The sequence below is a fragment of the Balearica regulorum genome, chromosome 16 (assembly GCF_011004875.1).
Source record: "Balearica regulorum gibbericeps isolate bBalReg1 chromosome 16, bBalReg1.pri, whole genome shotgun sequence".
NCBI classification, from domain to species: domain Eukaryota; kingdom Metazoa; phylum Chordata; class Aves; order Gruiformes; family Gruidae; genus Balearica; species Balearica regulorum.
The window spans coordinates 4,507,202-4,526,068 of record NC_046199.1 but is presented as its reverse complement, the minus strand read 5'-3'; the positions used below and the strand labels follow the sequence as shown (position 1 = coordinate 4,526,068).

Sequence of the window (18,867 nt, the reverse complement as noted above, 5' to 3'; positions counted from 1 at the left end):
GGTCCAAAAGGGCTTCCTGCTCAGCGTGGTTGTGGTGGTGACACACAGCCACCTCTGCTGCCTCGAGGAGCAGCGAATGAGTTGCCCAGAGCCCTCTATCATAATATATCCAGCTCCAGTGATGGGCCAGGTTTGATGGGGAGTGGAGGGTGGCACTTAACAGCCGCTGGCAGCCTAAGTCAACTTTTTATAGCCTAGAAAAAAAAAAGGAAAGGCTGTGAGGGAGTGTATGTGAGAAGTGTAGTATTGATGTCTAACAGCCGCCAGCTACAAGGAATACTGGTGGAAGCTGCATTTGCTGTTGCTTGGCTGAAGCACAACTACATGAGCTGGATTTAATCCACTGCTGGCGTACAGAGACCCAAACAGGCTTATGTTTTCAGAGTTTGGAATTTAAATTGCGTGAGAAGACACATACTACCTCAGGCAAATAGGTGTGCAATAGCCCCTCTGTGCAGAAAAAGGGTTGAAGATTTCCAGTTACTTCTGTAGATACAACTTGTTAACTCAGCTGTTCCTCGGAGCTGTCTCCCACAGGGCACTCTCACCCCCCCGCAGGTACGCAAAGCCTTAACTTGCTGAAGAGCCAGTGCCAAACCCCCAGGTTACACCGTGCTGGTGCTTCTCAGGTAGTTTGTCACTAAATACGTGTTGGTGTGCCAACTGCTCCACAGCGGAGAGGCTTTGCTAAGTCCTGCACGGCGCCATGCGACTCCCCCATACATAGAGGTGTTTAAGTCTTCTTCTGACAGCTACTAACCACTGCTGATGACTTCAGCATGGGAGCTGGAAAAAACAGACAGAAAAAGAATATCCTGCCCTGCTGCAATGTTCAACTACCAAAGCAACGATTTAACATTTACTTATCAGCCAAAGACTGCAGGTTAACGCAAGTATCATAACGTCTAGGGAGATTAGACAACGCTTTCATGACATCTCTAGATCAGTGTCGGCAAGCCTTTCCTCCTCATCCCTCCCGAGCCCTGTGGTTCTGGAAATCCAGAAAAATCAGAATGCAAAGCATACTGCCCCTAGTATCTGTGTTGAGCGTAGAGAGTAAATAAACAGAATCGATAGGAAAGTGAGATCAGCAAAAGTCTTTTCAGTTTTAACAAATTAAGAGTCTAAATAGTACAAATAAGTTTTTTTTTTTTAAATTACTTATCCCAATATAGACCTTTGTCAGTATTTTATTGCAGTAAAATTCTATTGCCAGGGCCCCTTATTGCAACATCAGTTTTAAAGCCTATTGAGTGAAGCCTGTTCCAGGAAAAGTTCTGCTTAAAACCTGATGGCAGTCTGCAGTGACAGGTTTACACGAGCAGAACAGGACCCAGCCAGTGTGGAGTTTTTGATGGCGAGCTGTCACTGCAAGGAGATAACACCTTGCGAACTTCCTAAAGCAAGCGCAGCATCTACGCTTGCTTGTTGCTCGGGCCCTGTAAGTGCTGTATCCAGCTGTAGGGAAAACAGCTGTGTCCACTCTTGCAAACCCCATGTGGGGGTTGATCTCCCCTCCAGGATACGTGCATCACCCAAGAGTGAAAATTCAGGTCTGAACTGTCACCTTCCAGAAGCTCGGTGACTTACAGCAAGAGGCTCAGATGCAAAGATTTTAATTCAGATCCTTTCTTCGTTCCAAGGCATCTCATGACTTCCCAAGGACGGGGAGGGAGCGCACCATACCTTCTTCCCCAGGGAGTAAGACCAGGGTGACTCTTTTTACATCATACTGATGCACATCCCTTCCTCTCCTAAGAGCCTTGCTCCACCTGCATTACTCATTCAACTGCAACAGAAGTAATTGGCAGGGCAAAGTACAATTCAAGATGAACGAGGCTGCCACAGTCAGGATGTCCATGACCAAATTCTCCCTTTGGAACTCAAACAACCCGGCCGCTGCGATAGATCCAACCAGCCCACCCACGTCTTGTTTCCGCTGGGGTGAGAAACAGATGAGACTAGGAAATTCTGCAGCACCCGTGCACCTTCTCTTCCATTTCCTCCATGGGAGCTTTGAATTTCAAGAGGGGTGGATCACCACTGGACACTGTGTAATACACTGAGGTCCCATTGGAGCTGTAGGGAGAAGTCCTGGATCCGATTAGGTGCGACTTGGCCTCACCCCCGTTCTCGGCAACCCCTCCCATGCCACTGCTGAAGTGGGTGCTGAGGAAAGGGTGATTGAGGAGTTTGGCTGCAGCCCGCTGCCGCTTAAGTTCGGAGAGTGTTTGATGGTTATGCTCTTTGTAGGCACCCCAGAACTGCTGCGTGTCGGGGAGCCCAGGGTTGCTGTAGGGCAGCATGTGGCCTGGGTTACTGTCAGGGTCAGTGTGCATACTCCAAATGTCCCCGTTGGAAAAAGTGTACTGGTAAGTGCTGGCAGATGCCATGAGTCCATTCTGGAGCGGGATTTCAGAGTCACACTGGGTGCTTTTGTTTGCTAACTCCGGAATGAGGGAAGAGTTCTCCAGCACTGAATTCTGTAACAAGAAGACATGAAAGAAAAGCATCTTCCCCTGTCCCTCATAACACAGGTCATCCCTGTGACAACTTCCTAAGCCTGCTCACACTCAGCCCTTCCACCAGACACGTACTGCAGCACAGACATTGAACTCACCTGCTAACACGACCCTATAATGCTGGGAGCCCCAACCAGGAACATGGAATGTGAACTCAGGGGGACTCACAAAAAAATCCACCCAACCTAGATAATATGCATTAATATAACATGACAAAACCTGAATTAAAACCAAATAACTGCGAAACAAGATTACAATTCTTTTGTGATTACCAGTTTGACAGCTATAAGGAGAAGAAATGCACACGCTATTTTTTCTGAACTTCCTGGCTCACTAGGGCCTTATCTCAAAACTATGCAGCTGTAAATCCAAAACTGTCTTTCCACCTGAGTGGGATATCCCAGTTTATACCAAATGAGAATCTAGTCTTTTGCTTACATCTGATGGATGAAGTTATGAATTTTTCAGCCCCCTTCCATCCCAGAGCACCCACTGCAATTGAACCTGCACTACCGGCCCTCCTCAGTGACTCCCATAATACAGAAGAGATTCCTTACAGGGTCTGTGTTCTCCTGGTCAGACCGAGTCTCCCCAATTTCTCCAATGAGACCCGAGTTTCTTCCTTCTTCTGCCGCCCCCAGTTGCTGCCAGACAATGGCTTCTTTCTCGCACTCCTTCCTGTAGAGGTTTGTTCGGTCCGAAAGGCTGGCCCTCCTCACCACCTTCCTGTGGGACAGGGAGAAGGAGCATCGACGCTGTGAGCAGGACATGACATTGCCTCTTACCCCGTAGCTCTTCTCACCTCCTCCTTGTGCTTCACAGCCTCTCCTCTCACTGGAATGGAACGTGAATTTAGCTTCCTGGCACCCACGCAAAGCAAAGGCACTGGTGTGGATATTAAAGGTGGGAGGAATTTTAAGGAGTTTTAAAGTAGTACTGCAAATCTGCGTTAGATCTCATACAGCTCACCTAATGGATCTACTCTGCAATCAGTGGAGTAAGTGTAGAGGGAAACAGCCCACGAGCTGCTTAGGGAGTTTTGCGGTCTGCAGGACTGCTTTGGTGTCTAGTAAACATAAAGACCTGTGCCAACTGTGTCTGAGCACAGTATCTTGGCCATGAGACATATTACTGAGAAGCTCAAGTTAATCCACTTGAAGCACTGATTCTGTGACACTCATTTCAGTGGTTTAACAGGGTAACTTCTCATCATTTGGTCCTCTGCTTGGAGCAGTTCTTAACCCACAACAGCACAAAGCCATTTCCCCCCCTCTCTAGTGAAAGAGCTGCTCTTCAAAGGAGCTCTGCTTTCAGCCACCGAACGTCAGCTTCTGAGAGTTTGTTCGGAAAGGACACACGGGTTGTTCTCCGCACGCCAACCGCAGGATGCTCTGCACCCACGTCTGGGTGGCCACGCTGACACACCGGGGACCTGCAGGAACACACTCACCCCCTGCTGCCAGTGCTGGAGGTCCTTCGACTGAGGGAGGATTTATGCCTCATCTGAGACTTCATGATCACGTCGTGTTTGTGTTTCAACTCCAGAAGTAATACTTTGAATTCCTCCTCTTCACACAGATCTACGGTACACACAAAACCAAGCCATTAATCAGACGGTTCAAATGCGGTACCATTAACACCATGTTAATAACTGCACCTTCCTAGTATATACAACTACAAATGCTAGGAGGAAGAGAAGGGAAATTTAAGCAGAATACGCTTAGGCACATTAGTCTCTAAACAAATTAGGGGAGGCAGAATGGTTTAGACACCTAAACAGGAGCAGGAAACAAGAGCTGCTGATTGTGACAGGGGCTCAACTTTGCGATGATCCAGTTGTTCAGCTAGATCTTGTCTCATCTCTGCAGCAGGCCGTGCTTTACCCCTGAAAGGGTGAGAGAGATACTGACCAGTGCATCAATGCTTCAAGATGGGAGGAAAAGAAACTTCTGTTATTAGCTGACTGCAGCTCCCCTGAATACAGCATTTTTACTTAAGCCTCCAAAATGAAAAAGAATATAGACAAAAGCAAAACAGATCAGGGTATAAAACAAGAACTTTCAACCTTCAAAACAAGGATGCCCAGACTTTTCAATTAAGGCTCAGAAAACCTTTTACCAAAAGAAAATGTGGCACAAGGTTATCATACATGTGGTCAGATGCTAGCGCTTCAGCATTTTTACTTTCAATCTGTTCCAAGACGTGTGTGCTTTCTCTTTCCTCCCCAACCCCTTATAGCTTATCACACTTCATTGCATCCAAGTAAAGTTAGACACCCAAGTCTTAGGGCTGTGCTCAACAGCTGCTCAAGTCCAAGACTACAGTATAAGAGCAGGGAGACTCCCAAGCACAGGTACAGAGGGATAACATGAGTGGAAACACACAGGAGAAAGACTCGGTGCTTGAGAAATTCCTTCTCCTTTGTTTTTATGACCAAGAAGCAGCATTTTCAGAAGTAGAACTTCAGTCCTAGTTAAAAGAACTGCAACTTTGATTCTATGGACACCTGAAAAATAACGTCAATGCTTCTGAAAGCACCATGCGAAGACTCCAGCATGCTTAGGGGGGAAAAACTTAGCAATCTCTTTTTTTTTTCCCCAAGCTTATTAAACTCACCTATTGGCATCTCATCCAAAGATGTCCTGGCACTCAAACTAGCCCCATGGGACACAAGCAACTCAGCCATCTGCATCTAAAGAAAGGGAAAGAAAGCCAAGTTGACAGAGGTATTTTAGGCAATCGCTATCCCCCTCAAAGCTGAAAAGCTGGAATAAGAGAAGAAGCAATGGCATGCATGCTCAACTCACCTCAAATTATTCTGGTACATATGTGATGGCCAACACTGTTCCTACCATTCAACTGCACAGACATACTCTCCCCGAACTTTCTCAGCAACAGGTTCTTTTTGGAGCCCCAAGGACCTCATCTGACACTGTCCAGTGAGTCCAGCCCTAGTACAGATTTCTTCCATTTGCAGAATACTCTGCAATTTGTCCAGGCAGAAAGAAGTGTCACCCTTATACAGGACATTTGCAACAAGATCCTTACCTGTCCCCAGAAAGCAGCAGCATGGAGAGGTTCCCAGCCATCCCAGTCCTTAACATCCAGGCTTGCCCCCTGGTCAAGGAGGACCTCAGCTGCATGCAGATAACCATTGGCTGCAGCTATATGCAGCTAGGAGACAAAGAACAGAGCATGAACCATCTGCAAGGACCACAAATAGTTTTATACACCAAGTTTCAGTGGAATTTCTTGGATAACATCTGAGTCTAGTTCTGGACAGGTAGCACATTTCACACATGGCAGATGCCATCAGGTCAAAAGCAGGTTGTTCCTCCTAAAACTCAGTATCACCTGCAGATAACTCTGTTTGGAGAGGAAACTGCTTAACAGTTCTTAAAATAACTTACATATATGGGTTAGAAAAATAACTTTTTCACATTTTAAATGAAGGGCTCTTAAGTGCTTCCCAGTCTGTAGGGAAACAGCACCATCAAAACACGAGCCTGCAATGGAGAACATCATCCACTGTAAACTCTGCATTCCTCATGCCAGAAGAATGTCTCCTCTACCCTGCTTAAGTGTTGTGGATGTGATTTTTCCGATCAAATTTTCAGCCTGCTTTAGTCAGGACTCCATTCATCCAAGTGCACTTCCACTCACGCTATAATTGTTTTCACCATTTGAAAATCAAAACCATTTTAATCCTTGTCTACTTTTAGTTAAGGGAATCTGATTTTTCAGATAGTGGCTTCTAACTACAACCATCACTTTGGAGACATCAATAACAGTCTCCTTTAGTCCCCCACGACACTTCACGTCTCTGAAGATCTTCATAATTGCAGTCTGCTGTTGCACCTCTGAGCAAAACATTGACCTAGCACTACTCTGAAGGTACACGAACTCCACTCAGAGCTCATCCTATTTCAACTGTGCTGAAGAACAGAATTAAAGCTTCTTTTCAAAAACTTCCATGTGGGTTCCACCACACAAAGTTAAACTCTCATCTGAAAATAAAGTCCGATACTTTCTGGCAATTCAATTAATTTCTACATAAATATTATGGCACTGGGTCAAACCCTCTAGAAGCCATATGAATTAACAAGGAATCACTTGGCTTCCCTTTTTATATCATCCCCAAAGGGTCTGCTTAAATTGATGTATATAATCCTTGCTAAAGGAAAAAACATGTTTAAAAAAAAAAAAAGCTGCAATAAAAGCTTCAGTCATCCAAGTTTACCTTGGAGGGAATCTGTCCCCCCCACTTATGCCTCTGGTATATGCTGTAGGTGACAATTTAGATTAAGAAACCTGAATGCACTGCCATGGTCTGGCCATCAAACGAATGACACCAAGTGGCCTGGGTATCAGGCACCAAATGACCAAGGCTGTATGGAAGTCCCAGCATGTATGACAACATCACTGAACTTTCCTTAAGTTGGGACTGCTGTAAGCAAGGGTTTAAGACACACGTTTGCAGGTGAAAAAGAAGGGAACAGGACTAGGAGTGTTCAGCCTTCTCAGCCCCTGTCCAGTCATTTCAGATGCCAGCTTGCTTTGTGCTGTACATTTGTCCCGAGCGCTCTCCTCTGCCCAGGGGCAGATGCCATCCTACGTGAATAAACACAGCACTCCATTGCCTCTGCACAAGCCAGATGCTGTGCAAAGCAGAAAGAAGAGGAGGCAGAAAGTCTCCAGAGTGCCCAACACCAGATCCTGCTCCCACAAAAACCAGAGGACTCTCACGTCTCCTCCATGGGAGTCGAGTCAGACTACAAGACTGATGAGCAGTAAAACATTCCTGGGAGGTCTTTCAGTCCCATTTCCTCAGAGGTCAGAAGAAGTGCTACCTATGTTCTGCAGCTCTCCCTCACAGGGTTTCTCACACCTTTCTTTGAACCAGCCACTGTCGGACAGAACCCAGGAGCACAGCAGCCTTGCTGCAGGACAACTGACAGAGCTCACACGTACAAGGGATTCGCTTCAAAAAGAGCGGGGTCAGACACTAAGTTATGTCAGATGTACTCACGGACAGAGCCTGTTCCCACGTGACCATAAACTAAAGCAGGGAAAGAGATCAAAATAGCTTCCTCACTCCTCTCAGTGACTTGTACGTGTTGATTCTGTGTGACTCCAGCCACAGGGCAGGTTTCATAACCCACGGGCTGAAGGAAGGCAAAAGTGAAGCCACACCAGTTTCACTCACCAGCGTAGCACCTTGGGCATCAGTCCTGTTCAGGTCTTGTCCAGTTGCAAGTATGTCATGAATGTCACAGATCATGACCTGCTCCGGAGCAGCCCGCATCTCATTGATCCTTTCCTGCGTAATTCCTGTTAAAATTCAGAGTTAGACAGAGAAGAGTTGGAAAGGGTCCTTGTCTCCACTGGTTGAGTAAAATTAGATTTATGATTCCTGCTTGATATGATCTCACATCCTTTTCAGAGGCTATGTAGCTGAGGGGAGCGACAGCTGTCCTTCACCCTCATCATTATATAGGAATCAGAGGAACTTGACAGAGTCAGGTTCCAAGAAATTATGCCAGGCAGCAGCTCTCTGCTTCTCTCCAGAGGCAGATCAAGAGCTGAGAAACAAGGTAATTTTTAGTACTACACTGACCCAGTTTTGTATTTTACATGAACTCAATCTTCTTACCTTGATAGGCCATGCAAGTCTCAATGACATCCAGAGTTGGCTCATCTTCGCAGAGGTCATACGGCATGTTGCCATCTGCATTTACTGCCAACAAGTCTGCTCCGCTGCAAGGAGAAAGCGGAGTTACACGAGAAAGGATCTCAGATGTCCTAGAGTAGACAGTGCCAAACACTGGGATGAGCACCTAGCAAAAACTCATTGGGCTTTATCAGTTGCCCAAATGTCACCAAGATTTGTGTGAGGTACGAAAGATTTGAAGCAAGGCCACGGAGCTAGGAATGGGGAAGATAAATCCCAGAAGCAGATGAAAGGCAGCATGCTATGCCTCCTTCATGGGCTGCGGGGCACATGAGCCACTGAGCTGTTCCTGTCCTCTCCTGATCCTGGCATTGGACAGACTGGCAGCCTCTCAATGACAGAAGCGATTTATTTGCTGAATTTCTGGATAACAATGCCAAGTAACTACCAGGAGCTTCTTATCTGGGCATCTGGCAGTCCTTCAATGAAAAGTTCACAAGGACCAGGAAAGTTGTGAAAGAAACGGGCTGAATGGTGGAGGGAGCCTTCCATCTAGCCAAGGGCACGTTGACAATAAATAGTAATTAAAGAAAAAAAAAATAATCCTGTCAACTGGTAAATTTTTCTTTCTGATTATCCAAAGGCACTTCTCTAAGTGCTTTGGAGACCTCCAGGAGGTCACTATTTGGAAGCAGAATTGCCAGCTAAATTGATTGCTGTGCCCATATTCCCACATAGCAGAAAATTTCCAGCACCTTCTGAACTGTGCCATTGCAGCTAGCTGTTAAATAGTTCCAGCTGAATTTTGATCTACCTTGACAGTTACCAGCCTTGGAAAGACAGCAGACAGCATCCATTTGCATTTAGATTCCTGTTTATTTGGTTTTTCCCCTCTGCCTGAGCAGAGCAAACGACATTGAAATTCACATTTGCAAAGTTCCAGTGTTAGTTTAATCAGCAAATAAAAAAGCAAGGAACTGTGGGCTGCTTCCTCTGATGGTCTCCAAGGGTTCCAGGTCCCATCACCAGTAACATTGCCGTCAAAGGCAGCATTTAACTAGTCATTTGAGATGTGAAACCTCCTGTAAAGCACAACTTCGATTGTAGCAAACAAATTAAATCACCCCATTCCTCAAAAGTCCAGGGAAGACTGTTTCTGAGCATGGGATTACAACATTAGGCTACTAGTCCAAATTTGCTGGCAACTACTTACCACAGGGCAGTCTAAGACAACTAGGGCCGTAAGCTCCAGTTCTTCACCCTGCCACCCATCCCCATGATATTCCCCTATCTTCAGTTAAGAGTCTGGAATGCATTATATCGTTCCACATTTGTTTGTTTCATTTCTATGCCCTCCATCCAAAAATTTCCTAACCCAAGTGGAAATGTCCTCCAAGACACCATTGTTTGCATCCTCTGCTCCATTTCCTTCATCATACCGCCAAAGAAGGGCCAAATTTTCAATGCTAGTCTCCTAGATGACAGCACCACAGGGAGAAGTCTCTCTCCCCGAGGGAGAAGCAGCAGTCACTGCCATGCCAGGTGGATGTTAACACTCCCAAAGCACGCTCTGCCCTCTATACCCTCACTCCAGGAAATGGAGGAGAAGGCTCCACACAGAGTTAGGGCTACCTGCTCCAGACAGGATTCACAGCAGGTGCTTATTAAATGCTGCACATGGAACAGCTCAAAACACATCTGGCTTCCTCCTCCTTGCCAGCAAGTCTAGGAAAGACTTTAGCTTTAGGGCCTTGGTAAAGGCAAGTGGAAGGTCCAGTGCGAGCACCCTGTCTCATTGCTGAGGAACAAACGCATTAAAAGAAGCTAACTAGTTACTAATTAAGAGCCAGTAAGACGGGTCACAAAGTTCAGCCGAGTATTTGAGCTACATGAACATGCTGCCCTACATCAGTGTCTCTTTGGCAGTGGGTGGAAGACCTGAAGTCATGTTTAAGAGCTTAGGGTGGATCTTCCTGGCTGCTCCTATTTCTACCCATCCAGCGAGCACAGTTCAACAAGCACAAACACAGGTGCATACACACCAGAACATAGACAAAAAATGGCAAATTGTGGCCCAGTCTCCAGAAGCTTCATGAAACTGAACGAATTCATCTAGGGCTTTACTGCATCTCCTCAGCCTTTCTGTTCTTCCTCCTCCATCCCCTTTTGCCCCATGCAGGAAGGAGCCCCATGAATACCCTGAAAGCAGGGAATAATCACCACTGCTGCAATCTCACAAGGTACTAAGCAGTCCGGTTTCCATCCACAGAAGCTGCGGGTAGAATCAGATCTGCAGAAAGGGACAGACACAAAAAGCCACCTACTGCTGGATGAGGATCTTCACCAGGTTGATATGACCACACGTAGCTGCTGCATGCAATGGGGTCCACAGCTCGTTGTCCTTCGCGTTGACGTTGGCCCCGTGGTTAAGGAGAAGCTTGACTATCTCTTCGTAGTTGTCTATGCAGCACTGGTGAGGAAGAGATGCAGACTGTTTTTTTTTAAATTTGGGGAAGATGAGGGCTCATACCTGCTCAGTTGTATCAAGGTACATGGACATGGAGACCTACTTTATCCTGCAGTGTTTGACAACAAGCATCTCCAACAGAGTTAAACACTAAATTGAGCACAACCAGGTCAGAAAGGCACCATGCGGAACACCTACACTGGACAGACTGAAGGTCACTGGTGTTTTACAAAGCCTTTCTGTTTGGGGGCAGAACCAGTAGGGAACAACAGCAAATATGCACACAGCTTCTGTCCCACTGGGTCTTTCATATTCAAGAGCAAACATAGCAGAAATTCAGCGTAACCAGTATAACCACATACCGAGGGATGAGCTGACAAGCTGACGTTCCCTTTTCTTAGGGAAAATCCCACACACTGGCATGTGATGAGTAAAAGTCTTCCCAGCAGCTCATACTACCTACCACAGTTATCTGAAGAAATGCAAGTCGAATTCCCAGAATTATGACGCATTTCACCTCCTGAAAAGTATCAGCATCCTCGATGCATTTACGCCAGTCCTAGAGGCAGCTTGCAAGAAGGACCTCAAAGGCTTTCCTTTGGGAAGGGGGAATTTGCTCCTTGATCCACCTCATGCTTACTTCTTGACATGAACGTGTGTGTGATAAAGACACGAAAATAAGATTTGTTCTGTCTCTTGGTCTGTGCATTACTGCAGACCCACAGCTCAGCACTGCGGGATGGGCTTGTAACGGGGCTGAATGACACCCCACAACAAGCATTTAAGCAGCCATCTGACAAGGACCCTTTATGTATTCCTACTGCCATTTACTAGTTGTATATGGAAGCGAGGTTAAAATCGTGCCTGTCACATAGCCAAGTTATCACAGTAACGTAACTGCGCCCTTCACTGGAAGCCACTGCTAATGGGCAATAACGTTCATTTGGCAGCTTCTCTCTGTTCAGGGATTCAATTAATTCCAGTGAATGCAAAGTTCCCACCTCAACTCCCAAACAACTGATCCTTTAGGGGGCAAGGTGGGATTCTCCATGGCTTCAGTAGCTAGTGGGGAAAGCAATGAGGCCATCAGCGTTTCTCTGTGTGCAGAGAGGTGGTGGTGGTGGGGACCTTTTATTTTTCCAGAAGTCAGTTTGCATTTTTAAGCAAACATCCATCCAGCTTTGAAGACAGCAAGCGACTTGCAGAAGAATCCAAAATCCCAAGTCAATGGGAGCATTTACAGCAGGGACTAAGGGCGAGAAAACCACGAGTCCCCGTTCCGCCCTCGGAGCGAGTGTGACAACCGTGCCACTGTTCCGTGCAGCGGAGGCGGCAGCTGCCAGGCACGGCGAGTCCCACAGGCCTTCTGCAGGCTGACTCTCCTGGTGCTTTCGCACTGCAAAGTGGGACTCATGAGGAGGGAGGGGACGGGGGGCCTTAGGAAGAAGGCTAGAAGAACCCTTATGGGATGAGTGCAGAGGCTCTGAGGAAGGACACAGGCTTAGACACCACAAGTCTGTATTTTACTGGCCATCAGCTGCTGCCATCTCATACAGACCTTTGGAAGTCCCTGAGCCTACAGAGAGCAGCAGCAGGGTCTCCAAACATCCTGTGCATCGATTATTTAAACCAGTTTCAAAACTCAGGGGTTGCCAAAGTCTCTAAATTTGAGTTAACCTGCTTTAAGAGTTTACAGCCCAGCCCTGCAAAGATTAAAGGGTGAGAGAGATGATGTTCACATCTGAAATCCAGCCCCGAGTGCTAAGCTCTTTTTATCACTGAACAAAGTCTGGGATACAGCAAGAGAAGGGTTTGATCTCAGTTTGCTCTCCAAGAAACACGATCGTCAGTACAACCCAGTGAAGTTTCACTGCTTGAGCTGAGCAACCAAATGAAATACAAGAGCTCTCTCCATTTACCCCGACAGGTCTGCTCAGAGGGCAGCAGGACGGCGCGACAGCGCGGAGCGGCAGGGAGCTGTGACCTCCTCCCACGCCTCACCTGATGCAGTGCAGTTAATCCATCTTCATTGCACAGGTCTGGGCTGATGTTGCTCTTCAGCAAGTAGCACACTGTAAGGGAAGGAGACAGGAGGAAAGGAGTCAGATCAGTAATCCTAACACATCCCCTGCTCTCAGCTAGACCCGGCCAGTTCAAGACAAAGGTAACCCGCACCGTCAGGGTGTCCCAGTGTGGGCAGAGCTGCAGGAGATCTCGCAGCCAAGAGCTCAACGCTGGCGTGAACCTGCAGTCACCACAGCGCCGGTGAGCAAAAGGCCTTCTTGGTTTTATCCAGCAGAGAGCACCAGCATACAACTTCCTTCCAAAGGAGACTTTGCTATTACAGCTATCGTTTTCATACGGTTGTGCTGGAACAATCTCATTTTTATCTTGTGCTTTGCAACACCTGAGTGCAACATCTGCGTGCTGCTGCCCAGGACACCTCAAAGGCAAGCAGTGATTTTTGGGTCCTGAGTTACAACCATAAGAGAGATCTCACTGTGGGAGGGATGAGGTCTTGCCTCAAGAAGTTACCAATCTGGGACAAGAAGCCCAATACATTCAGGGACCTGCCACATCTAAAGCACACCAGGGTTGCTTTGGACACTTTGCATGAGCTGTTGGGTATTTGAAGAAAGCTTCCCAGAGGCTTTATTTTTTTTTATTGCTGCTTTGGGGAGAAAGGATAAGATTGATTCCATTAAAATGCCAATTTCTGAAACACACGAAAAGCCATTAGCCCCTAGGTAAAAGGTAAAGTTTGCTCTGAGGTACAGATCTTGCATAGGGTAATAGCAATAAGCCTGGCAGGGGAAGTAAATTAATAGCAACACCAGGAACTCTTCAAATCCAACATTGCTGACAGATCTTGATGATCTATACCCATCTTCTGTTGTTTACTTTCTCATTCTGTGCTTTTTCTCCAGAGATTTCACTACCTAATGCTTTTTCCACCTCAAATGTCACTGACAGCACAGGCACAAGCCAGAGGTTCATAATCATCTCCCTGGGGCCAGGGTAACAACAGATATTCAAGTCCCATCTTATTTGTTGGCAAAGATGCAACCATTAAGCGAAACCAGAGCTGCAAAATAAGGAACAGTAACAAAACTAAAAGGGCAATAACCATCTTCAGAGCTGGCAATCCAAACGACTGCAAGGCTGGTCACTCCCAAAGCACCCTGCAGCCTCGGCTGCTGCTGCTTTTGACCCATGGCTGCCCCACTGTTAGAGGGAGCTCTTTCCCCAACACGTCAGGGCTGTCCCTGGGGACTGGGCACTTCTGGCATCCAAGGTAGAACATGGAAAACATGTCCACAATGTCGATTCATGAAGCTTTGTTTAAAAGATCTGGAGAAAAAAACTCGCGAGAAAGGCAAACCGAAACCAAAGTGAAATTTTGTATGGAAGTCACCAGTCTGATGTTATCAAAAAGGAAGGCAAAACAGGATAGAAGTAAAATAAAACACTATATGTCACCAGATTGTTTCACCTGACCCAAAATAAATGCTAGAATTTACTTTTGCATCGACACCCGCTCGATGAAACTGATACCAAAAACCAGAATAAAACAACGAACAGAACTCATCCCCCACCGCGGCGAGTCCAAAGAGCCCGAGCTTTTTCCAGCTCAAAGGCCGGCGCAGGAAGCCTACGCCTACACTCAGCTCACCCCCCCGACACTTGCATGCTTGACAGTAATAAGAGCGCTGAACCCCAGCCAGTATATCCAATTTAATGACTGTGCTTCTAGTGTTTCTGGCCAGCCCCAAGCTCCTGCTCTTCTAATCCAGGCTGAGCGATAGGTGAGGCATTCACCAGTGGATCTGGTTGTCTCTTATTTACTTTAGATGCTCTGCCATTAGGGTTTTAATTCAATCTCAGTCATTTAAGAGCCATTGTGTACTAATGACATGCAGCTCCATAATCATGTTTTGCCTGATTATGGACATTTGGACAAGTAGATGCTGGCAGATTACTCTTACAAGTGCTGTCCTCCATGGGAAGAAGCAGTAGCATAAATCCCAGCTGGTTATGCAGCATTGGGTTTTGTGTTGAAGGCTCTGCGACCACGGCTTGACAGAGCTTGTAAGAGTCCTTGAAGGGTTAAGATTCAGAGAAGGATTTATCTTACCCTAAAGCAGCTTTGAGTTCTCCACTAACCCCTGCAGCAGCCTTCACATTCGCAGTGCACCTGCCTCGGCCCCCATCTGCCCTCGGGACCGGCTCACCACAGCCCTCAGAACATTCCCCAGTATCTCCCAACACATCGAAGACTGACAACCACAAGACACCAGAAAAGAACACAGAAGAGTCAGGTAATGAGGCTAGGTATGGATGTGGTACCAACGAGTCCAGGCAAACATGGCTCGAAGAAGGGATCAGACTCCTTTCTGGCTAGCCCTAAGCCGAAGTTTCCATCTCGGGGTTCGGCAGGGGAGCACAGGGCTGGGCAGCAGCGAGCCCTGGCTCTTTTGTCTAAAGTCAGAGGGATGTTGCTTTCCATATTCCTCAAGCTCCACACAACAAATCCCAACAGCTAGGCAGAAGTCTCCAAGAACTGCCATTCCCTATCACACATGGCCCCTATTAGGAGCAAGGGGATTTACCCAGGTCCCACCAAGCTCGCAGCAGAACGCAGCCCCGATTCCTGCCCACCACCCCCACAGCAAGGCACGGGGTGGCAAAGAGCAGCTTCGTCACCCCCCCGCTCCCTAAGGGCAGACCTGTGGAGGGAGGACATGGACCTTCCCCATGCCCACTACCCAGGAGCAGCCTGGGTGAAAGCCTCCTGCCCTCCATGTGGCCGGGAAGAACAAGCCCTCCTTTCTGATGGCCTTCAGGAGAAATGTGCATCTGTGGGTTTTCCAGTGCCTTAAAAATAGGAAAGAGGGGGCCACAACTGCGACGCTTTGCAGTGCTGGAAGCTGGACCCTCAGTGACACTGCCACCAACCCGCTCTGCTGCTTAAGGCACAACATAAGGGACAAGGACATGAGCAAGCAAAGTGCTTCTCTTCAAGCCTGCCGGTGCGAAGCCCAACACCTTCACCTCCCACCTCCAGGCACGAATGATGCCATCCAGGTAGGAAACGCACGCTTCAGCTCGCAAGGATGCAGATTAATCACTTGACACCAGCTGATCGCCTTCTGTCGGCGAAAGCCTCAGCACACCACGCATGAAAGAAAGATCCCCCCATATGCACAAGGTACAGCTTGGAAACGGGTCTCTGCGAGCTGAGGGCACTCCAAGCCTGATGGAATGGGCTTTTATGGGTCACATCGGCAGATCAGCAGGAGCAGCCTCCGCTTTGACACTTACGATTAACTTCTTAAAGAGAGCTCAGTACCTAAACTGCTGAGCTCTTTAAAATCTGTCCTTCTATGCATGTAGGCGGGGGGAGGTGGGGGGAAGGGGCTGGATGCGTGGATATACTTTATTACATGTCAAGCACAAGTTGTGGGAAGCAGTTTCAAATGCATAGCAAATGAAGGAATGAAAATGATTACAATAAGAGCTGGGTGAACAAATTGTTGTGAATAATTCATTGCAAATTATATTAACTGAACAATCACTCAAATGTATTTTCCATTATTCTGCTTGCTCTGCCTATAATTGAACCTCTCACATGCCAAGATGGTGTACATTAATCTTCTATTTATATTTTATCATTCACATCTGTGCTGTGTTAAATGGAAAAAACTCCCACAACAGCTGTGAAAATACATCCTAGGTTTAAGTCACCCTCCATCACATGTCCTGGGGCAGCCTCAGACAGATTCTCCTCCCTGCACACAACACACCCACTTCTCAGGAGCTCCCTCTCCTCCCAAGCATGTCCAAGCCTCGCTTATTCTCCCCCAAACCCATAAATCAGGGGAAAGACAAAGAAGCCACTGCAAAGGCCCCAAGGAAAATTCAGTGCGGGGTAATCAGCGCTCTCACCTGAAGAGATATTACAGCACTATTGTTTTTCATCGATGTTACCTCCCACTGAGTTTACACCAGAAACAGCTTTTCCAGAAAAGTTCCTAAACCAGATGAAGACTTTTCCATGGAGAAAAAAACGCCTTTGCTGGTGCAGTTCCCTCTCAGTCAATAAGCTACATCATAAAATTCTGGATACTATTACACTCCCATCTATACCCAGCTTTTGCATACCTCAAGTATTAATAACTCATAAGAGAAAAATCCAACTGAAACTGATATGGCTACCAAGGGGTGAAAAAAAACCCCAAACACCTTTCTGACAGGAGGTCCTGATTCCTCCCAAAGATATATAGTGGCAAACTGCCCATACTGGCGAGCAGGCTTACCTGCGGGCTCCGAGTTTACTTAAACACACTTTACTTTTAAAAATCCAGGTTTATCTTGATCCTTTGCACTCAATGATTTCTTTTTGAAAATATTTAAATTCTTCTAGTTCACTTCTTCGTTCTCAGGCCACCTTTAAAAGCTACTATTGCACTGAGGTCTCTATGGCAGTAGAATATTTCTTACACGTTTATACCCGATTTCACTGAATAAAGCAAAGAGAAGTTTCACTTGGATTAAGATGCACACTTTTACACATTGCTAGAAGTCACTTCCACCCAAGCGTAGCTTTAATCAAAAACCCAGCGTGGTGGAAGCAGCTCTTCCCAGCAGTGATGGTGGTGTCTGCGCCACACAGGTGTGTGGGCAAAGGTCTAGAAGGACTGATCCCAGCCTGCCAGGCCCCGTCCTATGGGTAGGCTCAGCTACTTCAAAGCTGCATTTTTACTGCTATGGTTTCGCAGGGATGCTTATTACACAGGAGAAACATTGCCAGGAAAACAGCATTGAAGCTATGAGTGCTTTGCCAGCAAAGCATCTAGCTTCCTAACACAGCATACTGTGATATTCATATTTAAAAGCATGTCTAAACCCCGAGCAATAAATAACAGGATGAACTTACTCAGCCTCCACTCCCCGCAACGTACAACTGATAGCCCATCCTGCTCCATTGACAAACTCTGCAAAAGCTTTTTGAAAGACAAAAAAAAAAACCCACAGAAAACAAAACCCTACACTCAGACAGCTTCAAACATTTAGTATGCCTAAAAATAAATATGGCCCAGTTTGCCTGCTGAGCTAGCAACTAAGACATCCCAACGTGACTGATCACTGAGCTTTCTCGGGAAGGTTCAAAGCCTGTTACGACACTTCCCACCTAGTTTATAGCTGGGCACACACATTCCTTCTAACATACCCACAAAGTCTGGGAAGTTTGGAAAGAGGCCAGCAGAGCCCCATCTGCTTCGTGCCATAGTCACACGGGCAGGGACGTTTCAGGCAGCTACCCTCAGCTCAGGTGCCGCTTCTCTCCAGGAAAAATCTATTTCTGATTTTGATGCTTCTCGCTTACCGGGGCATCCCCTTCCTTAGCCCCAGAGATCCTGCTTTGCATGGCAGGCTCTTCCCACGGAGCTTGGACGCGCATGCACTGCAGCCTGGTCCGTATACAGGTTTTATTCTGATAGCAAGCGAGAGCTGGCAACAACTCATGCATTTATTTAATGCGTAGGGTCCAATTCTTTCTCCCCACCTTCGTGTCTATTTCAATCAATTTTTGCTTCATGCTTTGACCCCTGTCCATCATTGTAGCACCAGAGTGCCAAGAATACTACTATAGGGGGACCGGCATCTACAGCTGCGTCTTGGATGAATGGGCCACAGCCAGGTGCCCAAACCTACTGCATCTCACGTTTTCCTTCTTCTGCATCTAAAGGACTTCAGGCTTTAATAATCTACTTAGTGCTAGTGATGCTAAAGCATCTTTCTTTAATGGCTGCCATCCACCTGGGATTACTCAGATAAGTAACAGTGTGCAAGTTACCCATCTGCAACCAGCAATGCTCAAAGGACGCAGCAGAAACAAAACCAAATTCATTTCAATAAGGAAAATAAAAACTAGAGGATGCTGCCATCTGACAAGCCTTTCTCAGGACGTAGCATTATGTTCAAAAGCATCCTCATCCTCTCCTCCTGCTCAGACTAACAGGGAAATTGGTCCACGTGGGAGATACCAAATACATAAAGGAAAACTAAAGTCAGAGATCATTTTCTTGGTTTCCCATTCCTCACCTGTTATTGGAAGAATAAATAAATCATTTTGGTATGGTTTTTAAAGAGATGATGGGCTTTAACAGGGATAAGTGTTTTATATAACCTTCGGGCTCAGCTGC

At 46.8% G+C, this 18,867-nt stretch overlaps 1 protein-coding gene across 1 annotated transcript in view; it reads right to left on the bottom strand.

The window, feature by feature from the left end:
- Positions 1-1,082: 1,082 nt before the first annotated feature.
- Positions 1,083-18,867, bottom strand: part of PPP1R16B (protein phosphatase 1 regulatory subunit 16B) — a 60,651-nt gene continuing 42,866 nt past the window's right edge. The window contains exons 3-11 of the mRNA XM_075768479.1: positions 12,662-12,732; positions 10,518-10,663; positions 8,176-8,279; positions 7,729-7,853; positions 5,571-5,696; positions 5,139-5,214; positions 3,973-4,102; positions 3,080-3,248; positions 1,083-2,483 (exon numbers count right to left, since the gene is read on the bottom strand). Coding sequence (XP_075624594.1) covers positions 1,962-2,483; positions 3,080-3,248; positions 3,973-4,102; positions 5,139-5,214; positions 5,571-5,696; positions 7,729-7,853; positions 8,176-8,279; positions 10,518-10,663; positions 12,662-12,732 — 1,469 coding nt within the window. The 3' untranslated portion in view covers positions 1,083-1,961. The remainder of the gene's footprint in view (positions 2,484-3,079; positions 3,249-3,972; positions 4,103-5,138; positions 5,215-5,570; positions 5,697-7,728; positions 7,854-8,175; positions 8,280-10,517; positions 10,664-12,661; positions 12,733-18,867) is intronic.